Here is a 24183-nt window from a genome sequence, read left to right on the forward strand (position 1 = left end):
CGAATGCTGACCGATTTTTTTTTTTTTTACAGACCCATAGACTTGCATTGCCGATTTTGATCCAACATTTGAAACAATATCCGACACGTGTCCACGATTTTGAGCAAACTGCTTGTTCCATGAAAAATCAAGGACATGTAAACAGTCTCATCCACTATTGTAGGTACGAGTGCTATCCGTGAAAACTATGGAGGGCACTCGAACGCAAAATATAGATGTCTGAATGAGCCCTTACTGCACCTAAATTATCTTAGCTGGGCTGTTCGCTCTGTGATTGGGAAGTGCAGCATACACTAGGATTGCCATTTCTGAGACTGACACCCTTATATCATCACCCATTTTGTCAATTTTGCTTGGAAGACACATTACAGAAAAAAGAGCAGTGGCAGGGACTCAGCGATGGACCAAGGGACTGTGAGTAAAGGATAGTTTTATTTTATTTAAAACAAAGTGCAGCTCAGAAACAGGCTTTATGAATCCGAAAACCCCATTAAGAATCATTCTGTGGAAAATTGCAGCCAAAAACAACAACGGTGTCTCTATCAAGTTGCCCATTTAGTGTATGGGTGAGTTCTTTAGATTCTATTTGCTTTTTGATGACAAATGCTTATTGATAATTTAATATATTCCTGAATCATCAAATAATGCTTTAAAGAAGTTGTCACTTATTGGACAACTACTTCTCATACCCCACGCCTGGCCCCGATAAAATAAAAAAGCTTATACTCATTTTCTGTGCTGGCACCGTTCCGGCGGTGTCGGCACTCACTCTTCCCGGGGCTCCAGTGCTGTTTTTGTGACACATGACGCCAGAGCCCAATCAGCGCCCCTCTCACGGTCCCGGCCTCTTGTCGAATTGGACATGAAGAAAAAGTCAGAGATCAGCTGCAGCCCGGACTTCCTCTTCATGTACGATTTGTCTGAAGGCGAGGAAAGTAACGCCGGCACCGATTGGGCGCCGTGGTCATATGTTACAACAACCGCGCGATAGCCTCGGGACCTCGAGTGCTGACACTGCTGGAACGGCGCCAGCATGGGAGGTGAGCATAGTTTTTTTATTTTAACGGAGCCAAACATTTAAATCAAGAAGGGGTTGTCCAAGTAGTGGACAACCCCTTTAATTTGCTTTCTACTCCTCATCTATGACATATGACTTTACTTTCATTGTAACTGATGTTTGTAACTTGTACAATTTGTCAAGAGTAATAAAAAGAAAAAAAAATGTCTACTTCCTTATGTGAGTGATCTGATGTGCAACAAAAATAGATTTTTGGTTAAAACATTTTCCAAATTCTAAACATGAAAATATTTTTTCTCCCGTGTGAATAATCTGATGTCTAAGAAGATCTGATTTAGATATAAGATATTTACCACATTGGGAACATGAAAATGGCTTCTCCGCTGTGTGACTTCTCTGATGTTTAACAAGATTTGATTGTTTGGAAAATATTTCCCACATTCTGTATATGAACTTTCATTTTAACCTGTGTGAATTCTCAGATGTGTAACAAGATTTCTTTTCTGTAAAAAACCTTTCCCACACACTGAACATAATAATAATTGCTTTTCCCTTGTGTGAGTTTTCTTATGTTTAGCAAGATTATATTTCTGAGAACAACATTTCCCACATTCTGGACATGAAAATAATTTCTCCCCTGTGTGGATTCTTTGATGTCTAACAAAAGTTGATTTGTCTGCAAAACATTTCCCACATTCTGAACATGAAAATGGCTTCTCCCCTGTGTGAATTCTCTGATGTGAATCAAGATGCGATTTCTGATTAAAACATTTCCCACATTCTAAACATAAAAATGGCTTCTCCCCTGTGTGAATTCTCTGATGTTCAACAAGATATGTTTTATTATTAAAACATTTGCCACATTCTGAACATGAAAATGGCTTCTCCCCTGTGTGAATTCTTTGATGTCTAACAAAAGATGTTTTGTCTGTAAAACATTTCCCACATTCTGAACATGGAAATGGCTTTTCCCCTGTGTGAATTCTTTGATGTCTAACAAAAGCCGTTTTGTCTCTAAAACATTTCCCACATTCTGAACATGAAATTGGCTTCTCTCCTGTGTGAGTTTTTTGATGTCTAACAAAAGTTGTTTTGTGTCTAAAACATTTACCGCATTCTGAACATGAAAATGGCTTTTTCCCGGTGTGAATTCTCAGATGTGTCACAAGATATGTTTTCTTATTAAAACATTTCCCACATTCTGAACATGAAAATGGCTTCTCCCCTGTGTGAATTCTCTGATGTATAACAAGATTTGTTTTGTCTGTAAAACGTTTACCACATTCTGAACATGAAAGTGTCTTCTTTCTTGCGTGATCTCTTTGATGTTCACCATCCCTTTGGATATTTTTATTTTGTTTAAAAGTCTGTGATGAATCAGTAGAAAGAACCTGTTGAAAGGAATCAGATGATACATCTTTGTTGTGAAAGGCTAGAGGTGTATCTTGAATAATGGCATACTCTTCATATGTATCTGGTGTGATACTACGGTCATCTGCTTTAACATCTGAAAATATCATATGTTCCTTTGGGCTCCTGGTACAGTCATCTGCCAAAGATGAAACAATTGATATTACTCATAACAGTGCCTTTTAGACATATTAGTTCTAATGTACATTTTATAACCTTTATTTATTAAAGTGTCTATACAATTTGTAGTAAAATTAGATTTACAACTGAGTAAGACATTAGCTGCAACAAAAGACCTTGAACAACCCCAATTTCAGAAACATTGGAATGCTGTGTAAAATGTAAAGAAAACAAAAATGCAAGGATTTTGAAATCTCTTAAACCTCTCACAACATATGACGTATATTTACCTCAAATCACTTGTCCCTGACTTTGATGCCAGCTCCGGAGCTGGCCCAGCATCTTTCATTGTGCATCACAGCTGAGTTAATCAGCTGTCATCTGCGTTTAACAGCTGTTAATTTGTTAAATCTGGCTGTCAATCTCTGACAGCGGGATTTAACACATGTCAGAAGGCTCTCGTCATTCCACACTCCCATTGGCGCATCAGTGAAATGATTGCAGGGGCCACTGATGGGTTGTAAAAAGTTTAAAAAAAGTAAAAAAAAAAAAGTTCAAATCACCCCCTCTTGCATCTGTTTTGTCTCAGAAAGTAAATGTAACATCAACTAATCTTCACTGTACTATTGAAGGGATAGAAGAATCCACACTATCTATAAACAGAGATAGTGAGGGAATATTTAGCTAACATAAATTAATTGAAGTATTCAGGTCCAGATGAATTAAATCCTAGGGTACTGAAGGAGATAGCATAGGAAATTATTGAACCACTCTCCATAATTTTTGAAAATTCTTGGAGAACAGGAGAAGTCCCAGAGGACTGGAGAAGAGCGAATATTGTCTCTATCTTCAAAAAGGGGAAGAATGTGGACCCAGGGAACTATCGGCCTGTGAGCCTTACTTCTATACCAGGAAAGTTCTTTGAACAAATTATTAAACAACATGTATGCTAGTACATTTATGAGAATGAAATGATTAACCAGAGCCAGCATGGGTTTGTAACTAATCAGTCATGTCAGACTAACTTAATTTCCTTCTATGACAGAATCACTGACTGGGTGGATCAGGGAAATGAGGTGGATATAGTATATCTTGACTTCAGCAAAGTAGTATCTCATACTATCCTTATTGAAAAAATGACCAACTATAGAATGGACAGACAACTGTTAGGTGGATTCATAAATGATCGGACTCAATGAGTGGTCAAATGGTTGCACATCCAGTTGGAAGAATATATCAAGTGGGGTACCACATGGCTCTGTCCTGGGACCTGTGTTGTTCAACATCTTTATCAATGATTTAGATGAAGGAATTGAGGGTAAACTGATTAAATTTGCTGATGACACAAAGCTAGGAGGGATAGCTAATACTAGAAAAGATTTAAACAAACTGGAACTGTGGGCAGCAACTAACAGAACGCTTTTTTTACCAGAGAGAAATGCAAAGTCCTACATTTGGGCAAGAAAAATGAAAAAAGCATATACAAATTGGGAGGAATAGGGCTAAGCAACAGCACATGTGAAAAACACTTGGGTATACTAATAGATCACAGACTGCACATGTGTCAACATTGTGATGTAGCAGCAAAAAAGGCAAACACAATTCTGGGTTGCATTAACAGAATCATACAGTCTACATCACATGAAGTAATTATCCCTTGCTACTCCTCTTTTGTCAGACCTCATCTGGAATACTTTGTCCAGTTCTGGGCACCACATTTTAAAAAAGACATGAAGAAACTGTAGCAAGTTCAGAGAAGAGCGACCAGAATGGTGACTAGTCTGCAAATAATGTCCTATGAGGAACGGTTGCAGGATTTGGGAATGTTTAGCTTGCGAAAGAGAAGACTAAGAGGAGATTTAATAGCTGTCTACAAATATCTCAAGGGCTGTCACACTGTAGAGGGATCAGCTTTATTCTCATTGCACAAAGAAAGACTAGAAGTAATGGGATGAAACTGAATGGAGAAAATTCAGATTAGATATTAGAAAAAACTTGTTGACAGTGAGGGTGATTAACTAGTGGAAAAGGCTGCCAAGAGAGGTGTTGAGTAGAGTAGAGCAAACCTTTTTCAAAATTCGGTTCGTTCTGATCGGCGATCGTCCCGATGTTCGCCGAATGGTTCGAAAAACATATCCGAACTCCATTGAATTCAATGGGATGCACAACCAATCGCATAGTCAACACCTTCAGGGAGGCCCAAAAGCTGCCCTCTAGGGGCAGACACCAGGAAAAGTGGCATCAATTGACCCCGTGTACAAATAGTATAATTATTATTATAGCGCCATTTATTCCTTTGAGCTTTACATGTGTAATGTGGTATACACAGCAAACAACAAATACAATAATTTTGAACAAAAATGATTCACCAACTGGTACAGGAGAGAGGACCCTGCTCGCGAGGGCTCACGATCTACAAGAGATGGATGAGGATACAGTAGGTGAGGCTAGAGATGGTCATGTAGCGGTGGAGCGAGGGTTACTGCAGTTTGGACGCTTGTCGAAAGAGGTAGGTCTTCAGGTTCCTTTTGAAAGTTTCCACAGTAGGCGAGAGTCTGATATGTTGGGATAGAGTTCAAGAGTAGGGGAGATGCATGGGAGAAATCTTGTATGCGATTGTGGGAGATAAGAGGGGAGTAGAGAAGGAAATCTTGTGAGGATCGGAGGTTGCGTTCAGGTATGTACTGGGAGACTAGGTCACAGATGTATGGAGGAGACAGGTTTTGGATGGCTTTGTATGCCAAATTTAGGGTTTTGAACTGGAGTCTCTGGGCAATGAGGAGCCAGTGCAGGGATTTACAGAGGGGAGAAGCTGGGGAATAGTGGGGTGACAGGTGGATTAGACGGCCAGCAGAGTTTAGGATAGATTGGAGGGGTGCGAGAGTGTTAGAAGGGAGGCCACAGAGCAGGAGGTTGCAGTAGTTGAGGCGGGAGATGATGAAGGCATGCACTAGTGTTTTTGCAGATTCATGGTTGAGGAATGTGCGGATCCGGGAGATATTTTGGAGTTGGAGTCGGCAGGAAGTGGAAAGGGCTTTGATCTCAGGTTTGAAGGAGAGATCAGAATCAAGCTTACTGGACTGGGGAGAGTGGGCAGCCATTGACTTTGATGGATAGGTCAGTTGGTGCAGTTGAATAAGATGGTGGAAAAATAATGAATTTGGTTTTATCCATGTTAAGTTTCAGAAATCTAGCAGAGAAGAATGATGAAATAGCGGACAGACATTGTGGGATTCTGGTTCGTAAGGAGGTGATATCAGCTCCAGAAAGGTAGACCTGTGTGTCATCAGCATAGAGGTGATAGTAAAGCCGTGAGACTCTATGAGCTGTCCCAAGCCGAAGGTGTAGATGGAGAAGAGCAGTGGTGCTATAACTGATCCTTGAGGGACACTGACAGATAGGGGGCGAGATGAGAATGTAGTGTGTGAGTTGGAGAAACTGAATGTCAGGTCTGTTAGGTATGAGGAGATCCAAGATAGGGCCAAGTCTGTGATGCCAAGAGATGAGAGAGTCTGTAGTAAGAGGTAATGGTCCACTGTGTCAAAGGCAGAGGACAGGTCTTCCAGGAGAAGGACAAAGTAGTGACGCTTGGATTTGGCGGTTAGTAGGTCATTGGTGACTTTAATCTGGGCAGTTTCAGTGGAATGTTGCAGTCGGAAGCCAGATTGTAAGCGGTCAAAGAAGGAGCAGGATGAGTGGTGGGAGGACAGTTCAAAATGGATGTGCTGTTCCAGTAGTTTTAAAGCATAGGGGAGAAGTGATATGGGCTGATAGCTAGACACAGAGGATGGATTAAGGGAGGGCTTATTGAGGATGGGTGTGATCGAACTAAGTATGTTTGAAGCATGAGGGGAAGACACTGGTTGTTAGTGACTGGTTGAAGAGGTGGGTTAGGGTTCGGATGAAGACTGTGGTAAGGTTTGGAATAAGGTGGGACAGGATTGGGTCAAGTTTACAGGTGGTGAGATGTGATTTGGAGAGTAATGTTATGAGCAGGGGCAGTGGGGACTTCAGGTAAAAGCTTTGCATTACAATGTCAATCTTCTGCTTGAAGAATGAGGCAAAGTCTTCAGCTGAGATGAGAGTAGAGGGAGGGGAAGCTGGGGGACGGAGGAGAGAATTGAAAGTACTGAATAGCTGTTTAAGGTTGTGAGACAGGGATGATATGAGAGATGAGAAATATATTTATTTTGCTGCAGTAAGTAATTGCGCAGCATTTTGAAAATTCCTGTTACAGGACAGGCTACTCGACTTCCTTTGTTTGTTTAACAAAAAAGTGTGAAACAACTGAAAATATGTCTTATATTCTAGGTTCTTCAAAGTAGCCACCTTTTGCTTTGATGACTGCTTTGCACACTCTTGGCATTCTTTTGATGAGCTTCAAGAGGTAGTCACCGGAAATGGTCTTCCAACAATCTTGAAGGAGTTCCCAGAGATGCTTAGCACTTGTTTGCCCTTTTGCCTTCACTCTGCGGTCTAGCTCACCCCAAACCATCTCAATTGGGTTCAGGTCTGGTGACTGTGGAGGCCAGATCATCTGGCGTAGCACCCTATCACTCTCCCTCTTGGTCAAATAGCCCTTACACAGCCTGGAGGTTAGTTTGGGGTCATTGTCCTGTTGAAAAATAAATGATGGTCCAACTAAACGCAAACTGGATGGAAAAGAATGCCGCTGCAAGATGCTGTGGTAGCCATGCTGGTTCAGTATGCCTTCAATTTTGAATAAATCTCCAACAGTGTCACCAGCAAAGCACCCCCACACCATCACACCTTTTCCTCCATGCTTCACGGTGGGAACCAGTCATGTAGAGTCCATCCGTTCACCTTTTCTGCGTCGCACAAAGACACGGTGGTTGGAACCAAAGATCTCAAATTTGGACGCATCAGACCAAAGCACAGATTTCCACTGGTCTAATGTCCATTCCTTGTGTTCTTTAGCCCAAACAAGTCTCTTCTGCTTGTTGCCTGTCCTTAGCAGTGGTTTCCTAGCAGCTATTTTACCATGAAGGCCTGCTGCACAAAAGTCTCCTCTTAACAGTTGTTGAAGAGATGTGTCTGCTGCTAGAACTCTGTGTGGCATTGACCTGGTCTCTAATCTGAGCTGCTGTCAACCTGCAATTTCTGAGGCTGGTGACTCGGATAATCTTATCCTCAGAAGCAGAGGTGACTCTTGGTCTTCCTTTCCTGAGGCGATCCTCATGTGAGCCAAATTCTTTGTAGCGCTTGATGGTTTTTGCAACTGCACTTGGGGACACTTTCAAAGTTTTCCCAATTTTTCGCACTGACTGACCTTCATTTCTTAAAGTAATGATGGCCACTCGTTTTTCTTTACTTAGCTGCTTTTTTCTTGCCATAATACAAATTCTAACAGTCTATTCAGTAGGACTATCAGCTGTGCATCCACCAGACTTCTGCACAACACAACTGATGGTCCCAACCCCATTTATAAGGCAAGAAATACCACTTGTTAAACCTGACAGGGCACACCTGTGAAGTGAAAACGTTTTCCGGTGACTACCTTTTGAAGCTCATCAAGAGAATGCCAAGCGTGTGCAAAGCAGTCATCAAAGCAAAAGGTGGCTACTTTGAAGAACCTAGAATATAAGACATATTTTCAGTTGTTTCACACTTTTTTGTTAAGTATATAATTCCACATGTGTTAATTCATAGTTTTGATGCCTTCAGTGTGAATGTACAATTTTCATAGTCATGAAAATACAGAAAATCTTTAAATGAGAAGGTGTGTCCAAACTTTTGGTCTGTACTGTATGCATGAACCGGCACATGCACGATCAACATGCGTTAGACTGGGAATCTCACTACGCTAAAATGCAGACTAGCGGGCCTCTCCAACCACTGGCCGCCCCATCAATAGCAAGTGCTGCTTATTCTTCCTCCATTATCGTGGCAAGTGTTCTAACAAAGGTCTCTGGCCACAGAACCTTCATTTATTTACCCGCTACAGTAGGGGTGAGTGACAGCCTGTCAGCTGTTACGGAAGTGGACATGCCTGCTGTCTTTGACCTATCTCAGACACCCAGCACATCACATCTTTCTCAATCCACCATAACATCTCCGCCTGCACCTCACTCACAGTCCAGCAGTTTGTCATTTTCATCCTACTCCACCCTCTGTCAGTACAGCAGCCAGCCCTCGGTCCCACAGTTGTGGTCACATAAAAGATTGTTTCCTCCTAAACATGCTAAAGCTAAGAGCTTGAACTTCACCATCTCCAATCTGTTGGTCATGGAAATGCTACCTTTTCGCCTGGTGGATACAGACGGTTTCCGAAAGCTGATGGTCGTCGAAGTCCCCCAGTACCAGTTGCCATTACTTCTCAAAGAAAGCTGTGCCTGTGCTACACCAGTATGTCGCAGACAACATCACCCATTCCTTGAAAAAATCTATGTCTGACGGTGCATTTCACCACTGACACCTGGACGAGCAAGCATGGCCAGGGGAGTTACATCTCGCTGACTGGGCACTGGGTGACTCTGGTGGCTGTGGGGGCAGGCGGGGAAGGGGCTTCTTCACAAGTCTTGGAAACCACAAGGCTTGCAGGGCGCTTGGGGATGGAGAGCTAAACCACTACACACCAGAAGATGGAGAACTAAACTACTAGACAACAGGGGTTGGTAACTAAATTACTAACCACCTAGGGTTGGAGACCTAAACCACTACACACGAGAAAATGGAGAACTAAACCACTACACACCAAGGGATGGTGAACTAAACCACTAGACACCAAAGTGTTACTAGACACCAAGTCTTGGAATCTCCAAGGCTGGCGGGAGAAACCTCTGTATCTAACACTTCCTTCACTGCTTCTACGTCCTCCACCTACTCTAAAGCCTCCCCCTGAGCCCTCAACCCCTCTGTTAATGAGACATGCGTTCCAACAGTGCAATAGTACTTAAATTAATATGCCTTGGAGATTGCACTCACACACCTCAAGAGTTGTGGACAGCTATCCAGGCCGAGTTTGAGAAATGGCTGTCTCCACTGAACCTGAAGCCAGGGAAGGCCGTATGCAATAACAATGTTAATCTGGTGGCGGAAATATGCTGGGGCAACCTCACACACGTGACTTGCATGCCTCACGTCCTCAACTTGTTTGTACAGCAATTTCTGCATCACTATCCTGGCCTGGAGGCCCGGCTTCAGAAAGCATGTTTGCTGTGTGCTCACTTCCGCCATTCGCACCTCGCGGGTCATCGACTTGCATCGCTACAGAGGTCTTTGGGCCTACCGGTTAACCGGTTGATTTGCGATGTGCTGACACTGTGGAATTCCATTCTGCACTTGTTGCAGTGACTGTGGCAGCAGCGACGAGCCCTGGTGCAGTATGTCATTTTGCATAGCCTGGGCCAACACAGTACAGACGTGGCGCAAGTCACTCTTGCAGAGTGGGCACAGATGAAGGACTTCTGCATCCTTCTACACAGTTTCGAAATGGCATCACTATTCCGGTCATCTACATGCTGGAGCACACTTTGAATAGTCTGCGGGATGAGGTGGCGGTCCCAGAGGAAGAGGAGGAAGCAGAAGAAGATGCGGAAGGGATAACATCTCTAAGTTCTGGACTCACGTTGCACAGGCGGGTGCCAAGGAAGGGTGGATTACAGCGATCAAGGAGGGTTTATGGTACCAGACAAACTTTTAGTGAAGGTGCGGGAGCTGAAGAACAAATGGAGAAGGAAGAGATGATGGGCGCACAACACTCAGGAGGCAAAGAGGATAATGATCTCCTGTCTGTTGTCCGTGGTTGGCGGGAAGGGACAGAGGAAGCAAGCTTGAGTGTTACCCTGCCACTAACACAACATGGACTTGCACCTCATGAAAGTGCCCGACACATGTGCACCTTCTTGCTGCACTATCTGCAACATGATTGTTGCCCGCATTGTTAGGATTAGAAATAGTGCTGCCTACTGGATTGCCAGTCTGTTAGATCCACGTTACAATAGTACATTTTTCTAGATGCTTTCCCCCCTGTCCTAGGCCTTGTCCCATGCAGAAATGTGGACTCCTTGCCGGACCACACATTAAGCACAAAGGATTTAGATCCTGAAATGTGAACTGCTGGCTGGAACACACAATTACCATACAGAATTTATATACTGAAATGTGGCCTGCTTTCTAGAGCACGCTAATAGCACAAACGATTTCGATTCAGAAATCTGGACTTCTGGCTAGAGAAAAAATAGTAGCACGAAATATTTTTATACTGAAATGTGGCCTAATTTCTGGAGAATGCTATTAGCACAAACAATTTAGATTCAGAAATGTGGACTACTGGCTGGAGAAAGAATAGTATCACCAAATATTTATATACTGAAATGTGGCCTTGTTTCAGGACCATGCTATTAGCACGAAGAATTTATATTTTCAAATGTGCACTCCTGGCTGGAGCACAATATTAGCAGTACAAAAGAGTTATATGCTGAAATGTGGCCTGGTGTCTCTGGACCACATAATCAGCAAAAGGATTGATCTGCTGGAAGGGCGATTTCACAGCCACACAGGATCTATTGAACTAGCTGACTGACAATCAAGCGCCTAGCTAACTATCTGACTATCCAGTAGCAGCCTGTCTGCGCTGTTACACTGACAAAATGGCGCCAAAACAACATGTCCGCTCTTTATATGGAGAGAGACATATGAGTTTGGCAGCCAATGACACCAGCCCTTGTGTCTGAATGCTTTCTGCATGCTGATTGGCTGCCGGAATCTCCATACATTAAGGTAAGAAAAAAAAATTAAGAATAACAGTCCGCCGCTCCTCTACCCTCTTCCCACCCCCTCCCCCTCCCCTCATCAAACACGTGTTCCCCCGCTCATCATACAGCACCACTATCCTAGCCAAAGTCCTAACAGAAACATTAGTGGAAACGCGATAATTTACCAAACATTGGCCAAATTTGCCGATTTTGAGTAAAAATGCTCAGGGGTTAAAACACGAATCCGAATGTGCAAAGTTTGGGCCGACTTTGAGATTGACCAGATGACCCTGGAGATCCCTTTCAACATTACCTCTCTATGTTTCTATAATTCTTGCCCAACTGAAAAAAATTAAATTAGAAAAAAATACACATATTTGTTATCGCTGCCTTCAGAAATGTCCAATCTATCAAAATGGAAATTAAATTAATCTGATCAGTAAACAGCGTAACAAGAAAAAAAAAATAGAAATGCCAGAAACACGTTTTTTGTCCACCTCAACATTGCAATAAAAGACAATCAAAACATCGTATCTACCCCAAAATAGTAGCAATAAAAACCTCAACACAGGGCGCAAAAAATAAGCCCTCACCCAGCCCCAGATCCCAAAAAATAGAAACGATACAAACTTTGGAAAATGGCGACAAAAGCAAAAACTTTTTTTTTTTCATACAAATTTCTGAATTTTTTAGTTAACACTTAAATAAAAAAAAATAAACTATACATTTTGGTATCTGCGCACACATACTGACTCGGGGAATCATATTGCCAGTAAGTGCTACTAATGAAAAACATACTTCTGAGGCTTTTTCTGATAATTTCACTACTATCTGGCAAGAGTTTAGTAATATACAAAAGAAAACAGCTGACAGAAGCAAGTCCAAGAGTTTCTCCTAACAATAACCTAAAACCCTAGTCATTATTAAGTTGAAGGTTGCATCTAAAATGCGCTTTAAAGGGGTTGTCCAGTTGATGAACTATCCTTGAGAAAGGCTATCAATATCAGATTGGTGGGGGCCCGACTGCTGGGCATTACAGAACAGTTCCAATTCAATAGAACAGGAGAGCAGGAGTTGTTCAGCAGTACCCAAAAGTGGACACTACACAATGTATGGAGCTGCACATTGCATCTTCGTCCAATGGCTCCAATTCATCGCAATTTTAATGTTTTCATTTTAACTTAGCCTCTAACCTAGCTCTTCTATACTATTCAAATCTGCTATACTGCCAGAGTCTTCGGACAAATTCAACTATACAGCTTCGCCCAACTCTTCAGTTTATCTCTTCTTGTGCCTCCTACCATACTTAGCTCTACTACTTCATTGGGCTCTGTTGTACCATTTATCCATTCCATGTAAGACTGTGACATACTCTGTCCCATCACTAAGTCTGCATAGATGTGCTACTCTTTTAACCTTCCCTCATCAGTCATTCTACGCTGACCCTCCAGCTTCTTCTTGGACTCAACAGCTCCAGTTGCCGTTTAGTATCTAAAGCTTCTGTTCCTTCTACCAGATTGAGCACTGCACCAACGTAATCTGTATGTAATGCATTACAGCTGCACAAGCAGACCAAGGGCTTTGATTTACCTCCCCAGGTGCGACTTAACACCTGGGGATATTTCTCTAAGTTGACATCAAGTTGTATAAGAAGACGCTGAATTTTAAAATCACATTTCTGGTGGCCTACCATTGCTCAAGATGACAGGGGTTGTGGCATCCGTGAATCTGTCTTTGCCATTACTTTTTTAATCATCGCCCGATGCAGGGTGACTATTCAGTAGCCCTGTTTTACTCTTTGGACTTGTGGATCTGGGCAGTGAAGAAGCTTTGGGGATAAATTCCATTAGTTTGTGTTTCTACCGGCTGTCAGCCCTGGGTTGGGCTGCTCACTAATTAAGCTCCTGAGAATCAGTTCCCACAATCAGTTATAACCTTAATTGCTCTGGTTGTGTATCACAGATCCTGTGTCTCAGTGGATATTCCTGTTTTCCAGTTCGGCTTCAATAATGCCATTTCTGCTACCTGATGATTTTGTATCTTTCCATACCTCCTGGTTCTGAGGTGGCTCACTTACAATTCTTCCTGCCAGCTTGCACCATCGAACAGCAGCAGACTCCGTGGCCTCAGCCTAGACGTAACCGTGTAAGTTCAGATAATTGTGCAGCAGTTAACGGGTGAATGTCAGGGCAACCCCTGGGATCTGAAAAATGGAATAGCTAGCTCGAAGCCTGTTCAAAGTAGTCATCTTAAGAGCTGTCAAGTGACCATGCGTCTCATCTTAAGTCAATAAGCCTAAATAATTTCCCTAGGAGTCCCGCTGTTATCTCAGAGTCTTCTAATTAGTATCCTGAATTCAGACTCGAGTAAAATAAATGTAAAGAGATTTGGAGTAAATTTATTATATCTCATGAATTAGAAAAACTATGGCCCGGCGTACAATAAGATAATAAGGCATACTCACCTTATAATTGGGACCACTTCAGCCTCTCCCTGACCTCAGCGGCGACCAATGCATCGCTGCTGTGACCAGTGATTGGACGCAGCAATCATAATTCCATACATCCAGAACACAACGTACGGAGATTATCTCTATCTTTTAATTCTGAAAAGCATCATTTCAATTTTGCCTAATCAAATTTTGCAAAAACAATGCAGAAAAAATAAAATAAGTATGAAAATGCTGAGTAATACACCCTAAAAATTCATCATATAATTGTATCGGTATCTGGATGAATAAAATCTGTGACTTCTCTGCATTTAGTGGTCACTACTCACCTGTGCGGTTATCTGTAGGAATCTCCTCTTTACACCGCTCATCACCCCTCATATATGTCTCTGTAGTATTAATATGGGTTATATCTTTACCCTGAAACAAATATTGTATAAGTCACAGACAGATGGAAAAGTTGTGTGAAAGAATAGAAAATATTATAAATTAACAAAACGACCACAAATGACATGACAGAAATAGTTATCACATAGCTGCTGGTCTCCTGTATAAATCCAACCTGTCGGCTCCTAATTCTAACCAGCAATCTCCATAACCAGAAAATTGTGAGAAGATCCAGACAACATCTAATGTCTATGATCAGCTTTATCCTGTCATCTACACCAAGTATAAAACATACACTGAATGGCCACGTTATTAGAGACACCCATTTAGTAGAACATTAAACCTCCATTAAACAGCCTTGTTGTCGATTACACTTGGTGTTGAAATGTTGGCCAATGAAGACAGGATACTTTGTTACAAAACCTTGTGGTATGGGGCATTGTCCTTCTACCACAGGGTAAATGACTCGCCCCCTGGGCCGTGGGGCACTCGGAACCGGGCAGTAGGGAGACGATGGGGGTAGTAGTGGCAACCCGGTCCTGTGGCTCAGGGTGGTCAGACCAGTGGCAGTCCTTTAGATGTTTTAAGTGATGTCCGACTACGCCACCCGTGGATTGCGGTTATTAGGAACCGCCGCTGCAAGGCAGTCCCCTGAGGTTGATGGTGTGTGCAGCTGAGATTGGGTAACTCCCCACGGGAAGAGTGTAACCCCAGGGCAATGCGGTGGATGGTGGGAGTGATGGTGGTGAGAGTCCCAGTACCAATAGTGCTGGAGGCGCAAAGGAGCACACAGACAACGTACTGCAGTCCAATGTCTTTTACTCACAGTTCAGGTACTCTGGGTCACTTCTGTACAGGTAGTGACCGCCCGAGCCGTGCTGCGTCCACCAGGTGAGGGGCTCGGTCAACTCCCAGGCAGCTCAGGAATATGGCACAGGACCCCCTTTTTTCCTTTCTCTGGCCTGCCTCACCAGTGACCCACTTTTGTCCAGCTGCCGCGGACTTGTGCGGGTAAACGTGGGCCCCGTTCTCCGCTGTCCTATATGGTGCCTTCCTAGCAGGTTTGATGAGGTGTCGCACCAATAAATGATCACGACGTCCGGTCTTTGGCTGAGGGTAGTTTCTCCTCCACCAACTTGGGATCCGGCACCCTTAATCTGCCTGACCCTTCACCCTGTATTCTCGTGGGTTCTTAGGGTCCCTTCCACCTTCTTGTTCCTGAGCCCTTCTGTTTCTCTGTCTCTTCTTCTCCTTTTTTGTTCCTTCCTGTTCCTTTCTGTTCCTTTCTCGTGGAGCTTGGATGAGACGTAATCACAGCTCCCTTTCACCTCCTCTCTCTCTCTCTTCCACTCTCTCTTCCTCGGCCTCTCTCTAGGCCCGCTCTTGAGTGGAGCTCCTACAGAGCCTCCACTCCCGGTCTTCTCCTCTCACTGACTGAACAGACTGAACTTCTTCTCCCAGACCTAAGATGGTGCCCACCTTTTATACCTCCCTCTGACCATGAGCCCAGGTGACCAGCAACCAATGGGCTCCTACCTACGCTCAGGAACCGTCCCCTATCTGCTCCTACATCACCGGGTATTCCTCCCCCCTCCCCACTCCAGCCAGGGACATGGTCTGTCGTACCTGCATTTCTGTCTAATGGGAGTACCGTTGAGCTGTCCCTCGGAAATGGTGTGAGTGTGCTGTAAGCAGCTAACTGAGCCCTGGTCCATACTCCATCCTTACCTGGGAGTGGAATACCACACCTCTGGTAGAGGTGCAATACCCCTGTAGCGGCCGAACCCTCGGGGCGCTACATAAACAGCTACCATAAAGTGATGAACTTGGTCGTACACAATGCTTAGGTAAGCTCTAGCTTCCAAACATCCATACACGAGTATCAGAGGACACAGGATGTGCGCAGAAAACATTCCCCGCACCATTACTCCATCTTAACCAGACTGAAATGATCAGTTCACTCAAATTTCCTATTCTATTATGGACTCAGTTCCAATTTGTATTAATTATGCACCACATGGTTTTTAAGAACAGTTATTGATATCTTATTTCATAAGTTGTAAACATCCACATGATCCGCTTTCAATGGAAGTTCCTCCTCAATCACAACATTCACTGTATATCCGGACACATTGTGAGATTTATACGTACAAAGTTGGGAGTTTCTGAAATACTGGTGCTGACCCTAGCACCCATGACTGTACCTCATTAAAAGTCGCTCAGATCACTCTTGTTTTTCATTGTAATGTGGATTCACACTGAAAAATGATCACTTCATATTCTGCTGCACTCCGGGGTCATTGGTCTAATTTCCATATACGGAAACTCTAATTATGAAAGAACCGATGTGTCTAATAAATTGGCCACTTAGAGTATAATACTGGTGGATGAAACAAGACTGAACACAAGATCTTCACAGCCTTATACACATCATAGGGGAGATTTTATGACACTTTCTCTCCATCTACCTGATGATCCTGAGGAACATTGGGATTTTCTTGTTTACAGTCCTGTGGAAGAAGAGGACGGGGACATCTCTCTGGTGTTGTCCTCGTACAGGATAGAACTGGAAGAAACACATACAGGGACTGAATTCATTCTTTACATACAGATAATTATAGGCAGTGTGTATTTAGTCCTGTCTATTACCTGGTGAGGTGAGGGGCTGGGGAACCTCTATCATGACGTCTTTGTACAGATCTTTGTGTCCTTCTAAATACTCCCACTCCTCCATGGAGAAATAGACGGTGACATCCTGACACCTTATAGGAACCTGACACATACAATGATACAATCATCCCCCGATCCCTTCATAGCGTTACTGTATAATGTCCCAGCATTCCCAGCAGTGTCACCTCTCCAGTCAGCAGCTCAATCATCTTGTAGGTGAGTTCTAGGATCTTCTGGTCATTGATGTCCTCATGTATCAGGGGGTGAGGTGGAGGCCCCGTGATTGGGCTCAGGGGTCTTCCCAATCCCTCAGACACAGGGTCCTGACAGCGCTCACTAGAGGTCTTCTTCACTACTGTGTAATCCTGGTTATGGAGAGACACATTAATAAATCTCACTACAGACATTTCCAGAGTCCTCACCTCTCCAGTTCTGTCCATCTGTTATTCCCATAGATAAGAATGATGTAATGTGACGTCATCAGAATCTCTCACCTCTCCAGTAAGCCGGAAGAGGATCTCTAGGGTGAGGTGTAATATCCTCTCCGCCATCTTGTCCCTGTCCCTATCCATCCTTGACGGGTCAATCAGGAAAATTCTCTTATATAGAAGATCTCCACTGAGAGGATCCGATATTGTAGGGATCTGAATGGGGAGAAGATGACGATGTAACATCATAAAGATCCCATGTAATATTACACTTACTGGATAAAATAGGAGTAATCATATGAGGAAATATCACGTGTAGATTTTGTATTCTCTGTTTGTACAGACTGGAACATGTAATATTGTATGAAGGCAGCTCCGTCACTGATACCAGAAGTCGAGGATGATGAAGACGCTGAGATCGGGATATGTGTCATAAAGATGGAGCGCGGCCTGAACGCCATGTGCTTTATGTCCGTCCCCCAGAATCTGCCGTCTACACGGGGGGCGGTGGGGATTATCACTACAGGAGCCGCGCAGGTCACAGGGACTACAGAAATATGGAGGAGACCGGCAGATATACAAAGAGCGATGACATTGGAGGGTCCGGGGAGCGGCCATGAGGGGGATTTACAGGAGTCATTAATTATAACAGCCGCAATTATAAATGTCACCTGAAGAAACAAGTGATATATAGAAAAGCAGAGAGGTTTCCCAGGAGACGTGTGCGCTTCTCTCTATTCATCGTCTATGGGAGATAACAGAAGCTCTGGCTCCAGAGAAAGAGAAGAAACCTCCATCAGTAAGTTATATGGGAAGGAGAGTAGAGAGGTCCCCAGCACTGAGGGGGTTAATAGTAATGGGGGATCTCCACATACCTCCACCTGCAGAGCCGCACACTGGATATATGGCTGCTCTGTGCGCACAGGACCTGTGATGAGGTCACAGGAGGGGAGGAGTCAGGGGTCACATGATCAGGGGCCTCAGTGTCTGCAGGACTCTGCTGTGCTGGGTGTGATAATAATAATGTTATTTCTGTGGCGCCAACATATTCCGCAGCGCTGTACAATTAAGGGGACATGTACAGAGATCAAAGACAACACAAAGTAACGCACAGCTCAGCAGTGACAGGAGGAGGGAGGGTTCTGCTCACAAGCTACAATCTATAAGGAAATAGGGGGCACAATAGGTAGAACGCGCTCGTCATGTACGGTGCGGCCATCAGTGTAATAAATAGGGGTTTTCATATAAAGCTGCAGGATCCGGTCATCAGCCGGTATCTGTCTAAGTGCAGTTACCAAGTGCTATTGGGAGCATGGAGGATGTGGAAACAGATGAGTAGGAGGGAGCAGACTCTGAGGGAAAATTAGAGGGGACAGGGGAGAGTTAGATTAGTGACGTGAGGTGATAGGCGTCTGAAGAGATGTGTTTTTGAAGCACGCTTTAAAATGTGGGGCTAGGTATTAATCGGAATATCCGGGGAAGTGCATTCCAGAAAACTGGCGCAACACGAGAGAAGTCTTGGAGACGGAAGAGTGAGGCTAGGATTATAGAGAATGTTAGTGTTAGATCTGTTGCAGAACGGAGAGCACAGGTAGGGTGGTACACAGAGATGAAGGAAGAGATGTATTGTGGTGCAGAACTGTGGAGAGCTTTGTGGGTGAGAGAGATAAGTTTATATTGTACTCTGTGGCAGATGGGCAACCAGTGCAATGACTGACGCAAAATGGAGGCATCGGTGAAGAGGCTGGACAGAAATACGACCCTGGCTGCTGCATTTAGGATGGATTGGAGAAGAGAAAGTTTGGTAAGAGGGAAACCGATCAGTAAAGAGTTGGAATAATCCAGATGAGAGTGAATAAGAGTTTTTGCAGTTTCAAAGGTGAGAAAAGTTCGGATTCTGGAGATATTTTTAAGATGACATGATTATGGTAACATTATGGTAACATGAGTGAGCGAGTGATTGGATATATTGAATAAAGCAAAGTTCTATGTCAAATACGACCCCAAGACAATGAGCTTGCTGCTGGGGAGTTATGCTTAAAGCAACCAAGGAGATTGCTATATCGGGTATAGGTAGGTTAGTAGAGGGAGAAAACAAGGGAAGTTCAGTTTTGGAGAGATTCAGTTTCAGATGGAGGGAGGACATGATGTTAGAGACAACAGGCAGACAATCTCTGGTATTTTGTAGTAATGAGGGGTTGATATCAGAAGAAAATGAGTATAAATGGGAGTCATCAGCATAGAGATAGTATGTCCAAGAAAATTAAAGTTGATCTGCACAGCCAAGAAAATACATAAAATCTTAAAATTGTATTCCATATGTCATTTAAAATCCACATGTTGATAATATAAAAATCTATTTTATGTGTTTGTGGCGCTGTGTGCACCCTTAAGTCGTAGACAATGCAATTGTTTCAATGAAAACTCTTAAGTAATGCACCCAACCTCCATGGCCTGTATACATGCTCACCACGCAAGACTCCAATGCAGAACAAAAAGCATGTTCAAGTGCGTTTAAAGTCTTCTCAACAACATTTAGACAAGCCTGTGAAATACTTGGAGACTATAGTCTGGTCAGATGAGACCAAAAATTGAACTGTTTGGATAAGGGATGAGCAAACCCCAACTGTAAAGTTCGGGGTTTGTACCGGAGACCTAGTGTCCGGCACCGAACTCCGAACACTAACTTTTTACCGGAAGTCCGGTTTAATGTTCGGGTTCGATGCCGAATAAAGTTTGTTGAAAGACTGCATTGCAGCCACTCTGCAAGCTTTTAGGCTCAGGGTACTCCTGGAGCCATCACAGCCATGTCAAGTATTGTTATGGCTGAGATTGGCCTGCGCACCAAGTGACCAGGTCTGTATAAATGCCGCATCACAGGTGCCGTCGCATTTCTGCTGTAATTAGCTTAGGGACAGGACACAGCTGGAATGAGGGACAGGGTTAGGTTTTGTGTGTGCATGCAATCCTGCCAAGAAGCCTCTGTGTACTTTGCACCCGTGTCTGTGCGAGTACTGTGCCTAAAAAAAAAAATTTCATCTCTGCACCCATGTCTATGGGAGTAGTGTGTCTAAAAAAAAAATTCTACTCTGCACCCGTGTTTGTGGGAGTAGTGTACCTAAAAACATTTTTTTCAACTCTGCACCTGTATCTGTGGGAGTAGTGGAAAACCTTTCCCGGGGAAAACAAACCCCAGAAAAATGAAGAGTTCCATATAGTAATAAAAGCATATAATCTTTATTTAGAATTAATTAAAACAAGGATCAAAACATGATCGCTGATAAAACAGTAAAAAACAAAAAAAGGCCTCTAGAGGTTGTTACAATAATCAGCCAATATAATGCTGTAGATCACAGACCAATTATAGTAACATACAAATATATATCCGCAGGACTACAATAAGATACAAGAAAATGACAATGGAGAACAAGACCTCATAAGGAATAAGGGGCATACCACTAAATATCAATTAGGCAGAAAAAGGACAGCCATAAGTGTTTAAACCACCCCTGAATATAACATAGTTAAGACGCAATGTGATGACTAAAAGACTTCATAATTTATTAAATATATTCAAAGAGACACACATTGTATAAGTTCCATATAATATCAGACATATATCAGACGTCCCTGCCTAGCAGGAGGCAGGGACGCCGACACTACAGTACCCCCCCCTTTAGGCCCCCCCTTTTTTAGGCCGGAGAGAATTTTATCAAGGATGAGAGGGGCATGGATGTTCTCCCTGGGCTCCCACGTTCTCTCCTCAGGACCAAACCCCTTCCAATCTACCAGAAAAAAAGGTTTTTCCTCTTACCCTTTTGGTGGCCAGAATGTTCTCTACCTCAAACTCGTTCTCAGCGTAAACCGGAGCAGGGGGCGTACCTGTAGACTTGGAAAAAGAGTTAAGTACCACGGGTTTGAGGAGAGAAACATGGAAGGAGTTAGGGATCCGTAAGTTGGCCGGGAGTTTCAATTTATAGGCCACCGGATTGATTTGTTTGATAACTTCCAGTGGACCGATGAACCGAGGCCCTAACTTGTAGGAGGCAATCTTGAGCCGGACATACTTGGACGAGAGCCAGACTTTATGTCCAGGACGGAATTGTGGAGGATCCAGGCGTTTTTTGTCAGCGTGTTTTTTCATCCGCTCGGACGACTGAAGGAGTGTGGATCGGGTACTCTCCCAAATGGAGGAGAATTCGCTAATGAGAGATTCCGCAGCCGGATTGTCCACCGAGGTGGAGACGGGAAATGGGATCCGAGGATGCTGACCGAAGACTACAAAAAATGGGGATTTGGAGGCAGATTCGCTCTCGTGATTATTGTAAGAGAATTCGGCCCATGGTAGGAGATCCACCCAGTGCGAATGGTGGGCATTAACGAAGTGCCGGAGGTAACTGGTCAGGATCTGATTGATCCGCTCCACTTGACCATTGGACTGTGGGTGGTAAGCGGAGGAGAAGTCCAGGGTGACGTCAAGCAGCTTACATGTGGCTCTCCAGAAGCGTGAGGTGAACTGAACCCCACGATCCGACACGATGTGGAGGGGCAGGCCATGGAGACGGAAGATGTGGCGGATAAAGTCTTTAGCCAGTTCGGGTGCAGACAGGAGACCCGGCAGGGGAATGAAGTGCGCCATCTTGGAAAAGCGGTCAGCGACCACCCAAATGACCGTACAACCGGCAGAGACAGGGAGATCCGTTATAAAGTCCATAGCTATATGCTGCCACGGGGCAGCAGGTACTGGAAGAGGAAGGAGGCGACCGGCTGGCAGGCGTCTCGGAACTTTGTTGCGGGCGCAGGACACACAGGCTGAAACAAAGTCTATTACATCCTTGTGCAGGGTAGGCCACCAGTAATGCCGGGTAATAAGCTGGAGGGTCTTTTTCTGACCAGCGTGGCCAGCTAGCTTAGACGAGTGACCCCAGAGTAGGACCTTCTTCCGATCAGGTACTGTTACGAACGTCTTACCGGGAGGGAGACGATTTAGATTCACGGGAGCCACCTGCATTACTCTCGCGGGATCAATGATGTGCTTCGGTTCCTCCTCTAGATCAGACTCCAGGAAGGATCGGGACAAGGCGTCAGCTTTGATGTTTTTGTCTGCCGGGCGAAAATGAAGAACGAAATCAAAGCGGGCAAAAAACAAGGACCACCGGGCTTGGCGCGGGTTAAGTCTCTGGGTGCTTTGGAGGTAAGCCAAGTTCTTGTGGTCCGTGTAAATAATTACCGGGTGAAGAGCCCCCTCGAGCAGGTAACGCCACTCCTCCAGTGCCAGCTTAATGGCCAATAACTCTCGATCTCCTATAGAATAATTGCGCTCAGAAGAAGGAGAAGAGTTTGGAGAAGAAGCCGCAAGTTACCATTCTTCCGGAAGGCGACTTTTGGGTAAGTACCGCTCCGGCTCCAGAGGAGGAGGCGTCAACTTCCAGGAAGAATCGTTTGTTGCCGTCCGGACGATGCAGCACCGGGGCGGAAGAGAAAGCCTGTTTTAAGGAAAGAAAGGCTTCCTCTGCTTCGGGCGGCCATTCTCTGGGATTAGTGCCCTTACGGGTGAGCGCAGAGATTGGGGCAGTCCGGGAAGAGAAGTGCGGTATGAAGAGGCTGTAGTAGTTGGCGAAACCCAGGAACCGCTGAATAGCTTTCAACCCCTCTGGTCGGGGCCACTTCTGGATGGCAGACAGTTTCTCAGGATCCATTCGTAGGCCGGTCTGAGAGATTATGTAGCCCAGAAACCGAAGCGAGGTCTGCTCAAAGAGGCACTTCTCATATTTAGTGTAGAGGTGGTCCTGCCTGAGCCTGAGCAGAACCTGACGAACATCCCTCCGGTGTGTGGGGAGATCCGGAGAGAAGACCAAGATGTCGTCCAGGTACACCACCACGCAGGAGTAGAGAAGGTCCCGGAAGATGTCATTGACCAACTCTTGAAAGACGGCGGGAGCGTTACAGAGACCGAAGGGCATTACCAGGTATTCATAGTGGCCGTCCCGGGTGTTGAATGCCGTCTTCCATTCATCCCCCTGATGGATACGGACCAGGTTATACGCCCCACGGAGGTCCAGCTTGGTGAAGATTCTAGCCCCCCTCAGACGGTCAAATAATTCCGGAATGAGCAGAGTGGGGTATTTATTCTTCACCGTGATCTGGTTAAGGCCTCTATAGTCTATACAGGGACGGAGTGAGCCGTCCTTCTTTTTGACGAAGAAGAAGCCTGCTCCCGCCGGGGAAGTAGATTTCCGGATGAATACCCGGGCCAGATTCTCCTCAATATATTCTGACATGGATCGGGTCTCAGCAGCGGACAAAGGCTAAATGCGCCCACGGGGAGGTGTAGCGCCGGGCATCAGGTCGATTGGGCAGTCGTATGGTCTATGAGGGGGTAATGTCTCTGCCTCCTTTTTATTAAAGACGTCCGCATACGACCAATAAGGAGCCGGAAGACCAGGTAGATTGGCTGGAGTAGGAGAAGGACGGACAGGATGGACGGGAACTAAACAAGTCTTATGGCAGTCTTGTCCCCAGCGAAGGACTTCTCCGGTCTGCCAATCAAGCACGGGTACATGTCTCTGAAGCCAAGGTAGGCCTAGTAAGAGGGCGTGAGAGAGTCCAGGCAGAACATGAAAGAAGATGCTCTCAGAGTGCAGCATTCCCACCTGCAGGGTTAAGGATTCGGTGATGAGTTGGATGGGATGTGGTAAGAGGCCCCCATCCACGGCAGCGACAGATAAGGGTACAGCTAGAGGTTTGGTGGGAATGCGGTATTTCTCTACCAGAGACTGAGAAATGAGATTTCCGGCAGCTCCAGAGTCAAGTTGGGCTAGTTCAAAATAACGGTTCTCCCCGCAGATGATAGAGACCGACAGCAACAGAGATGGAGAGGGTTTACTCTTGTCTAGGACGACCTCTCTGAGCGATCCTAGACACAGGCGTTTCCCGACCTCTCCGGGCAGGAACGGATCCGGTGCTCCTTACTGCCACAGTAGA

General features: G+C 44.7%; 1 protein-coding gene across 1 annotated transcript; it reads right to left on the reverse strand.

Moving 5' to 3' along the window:
• Positions 1-413: 413 nt before the first annotated feature.
• Positions 414-18151, reverse strand: LOC141272067 (uncharacterized). Its single transcript, XM_073682377.1, has 7 exons — positions 18075-18151; positions 17266-17415; positions 16957-17136; positions 16751-16874; positions 16570-16667; positions 14044-14134; positions 414-2567 (listed from the first exon to the last, which is right to left on the reverse strand). The coding sequence occupies exons 2-7, from the start codon at positions 17341-17343 to the stop codon at positions 1480-1482; spliced, it is 1659 nt and encodes a 552-aa protein (XP_073538478.1). The 5' UTR covers positions 17344-17415; positions 18075-18151; the 3' UTR covers positions 414-1479.
• Positions 18152-24183: the final 6032 nt, after the last annotated feature.

Source organism: Phyllobates terribilis, unplaced genomic scaffold, assembly GCF_046119375.1.
Source record: "Phyllobates terribilis strain yellow unplaced genomic scaffold, ASM4611937v1 Scaffold_5__5_contigs__length_657084704, whole genome shotgun sequence".
Lineage (NCBI taxonomy): Eukaryota > Metazoa > Chordata > Amphibia > Anura > Dendrobatidae > Phyllobates > Phyllobates terribilis.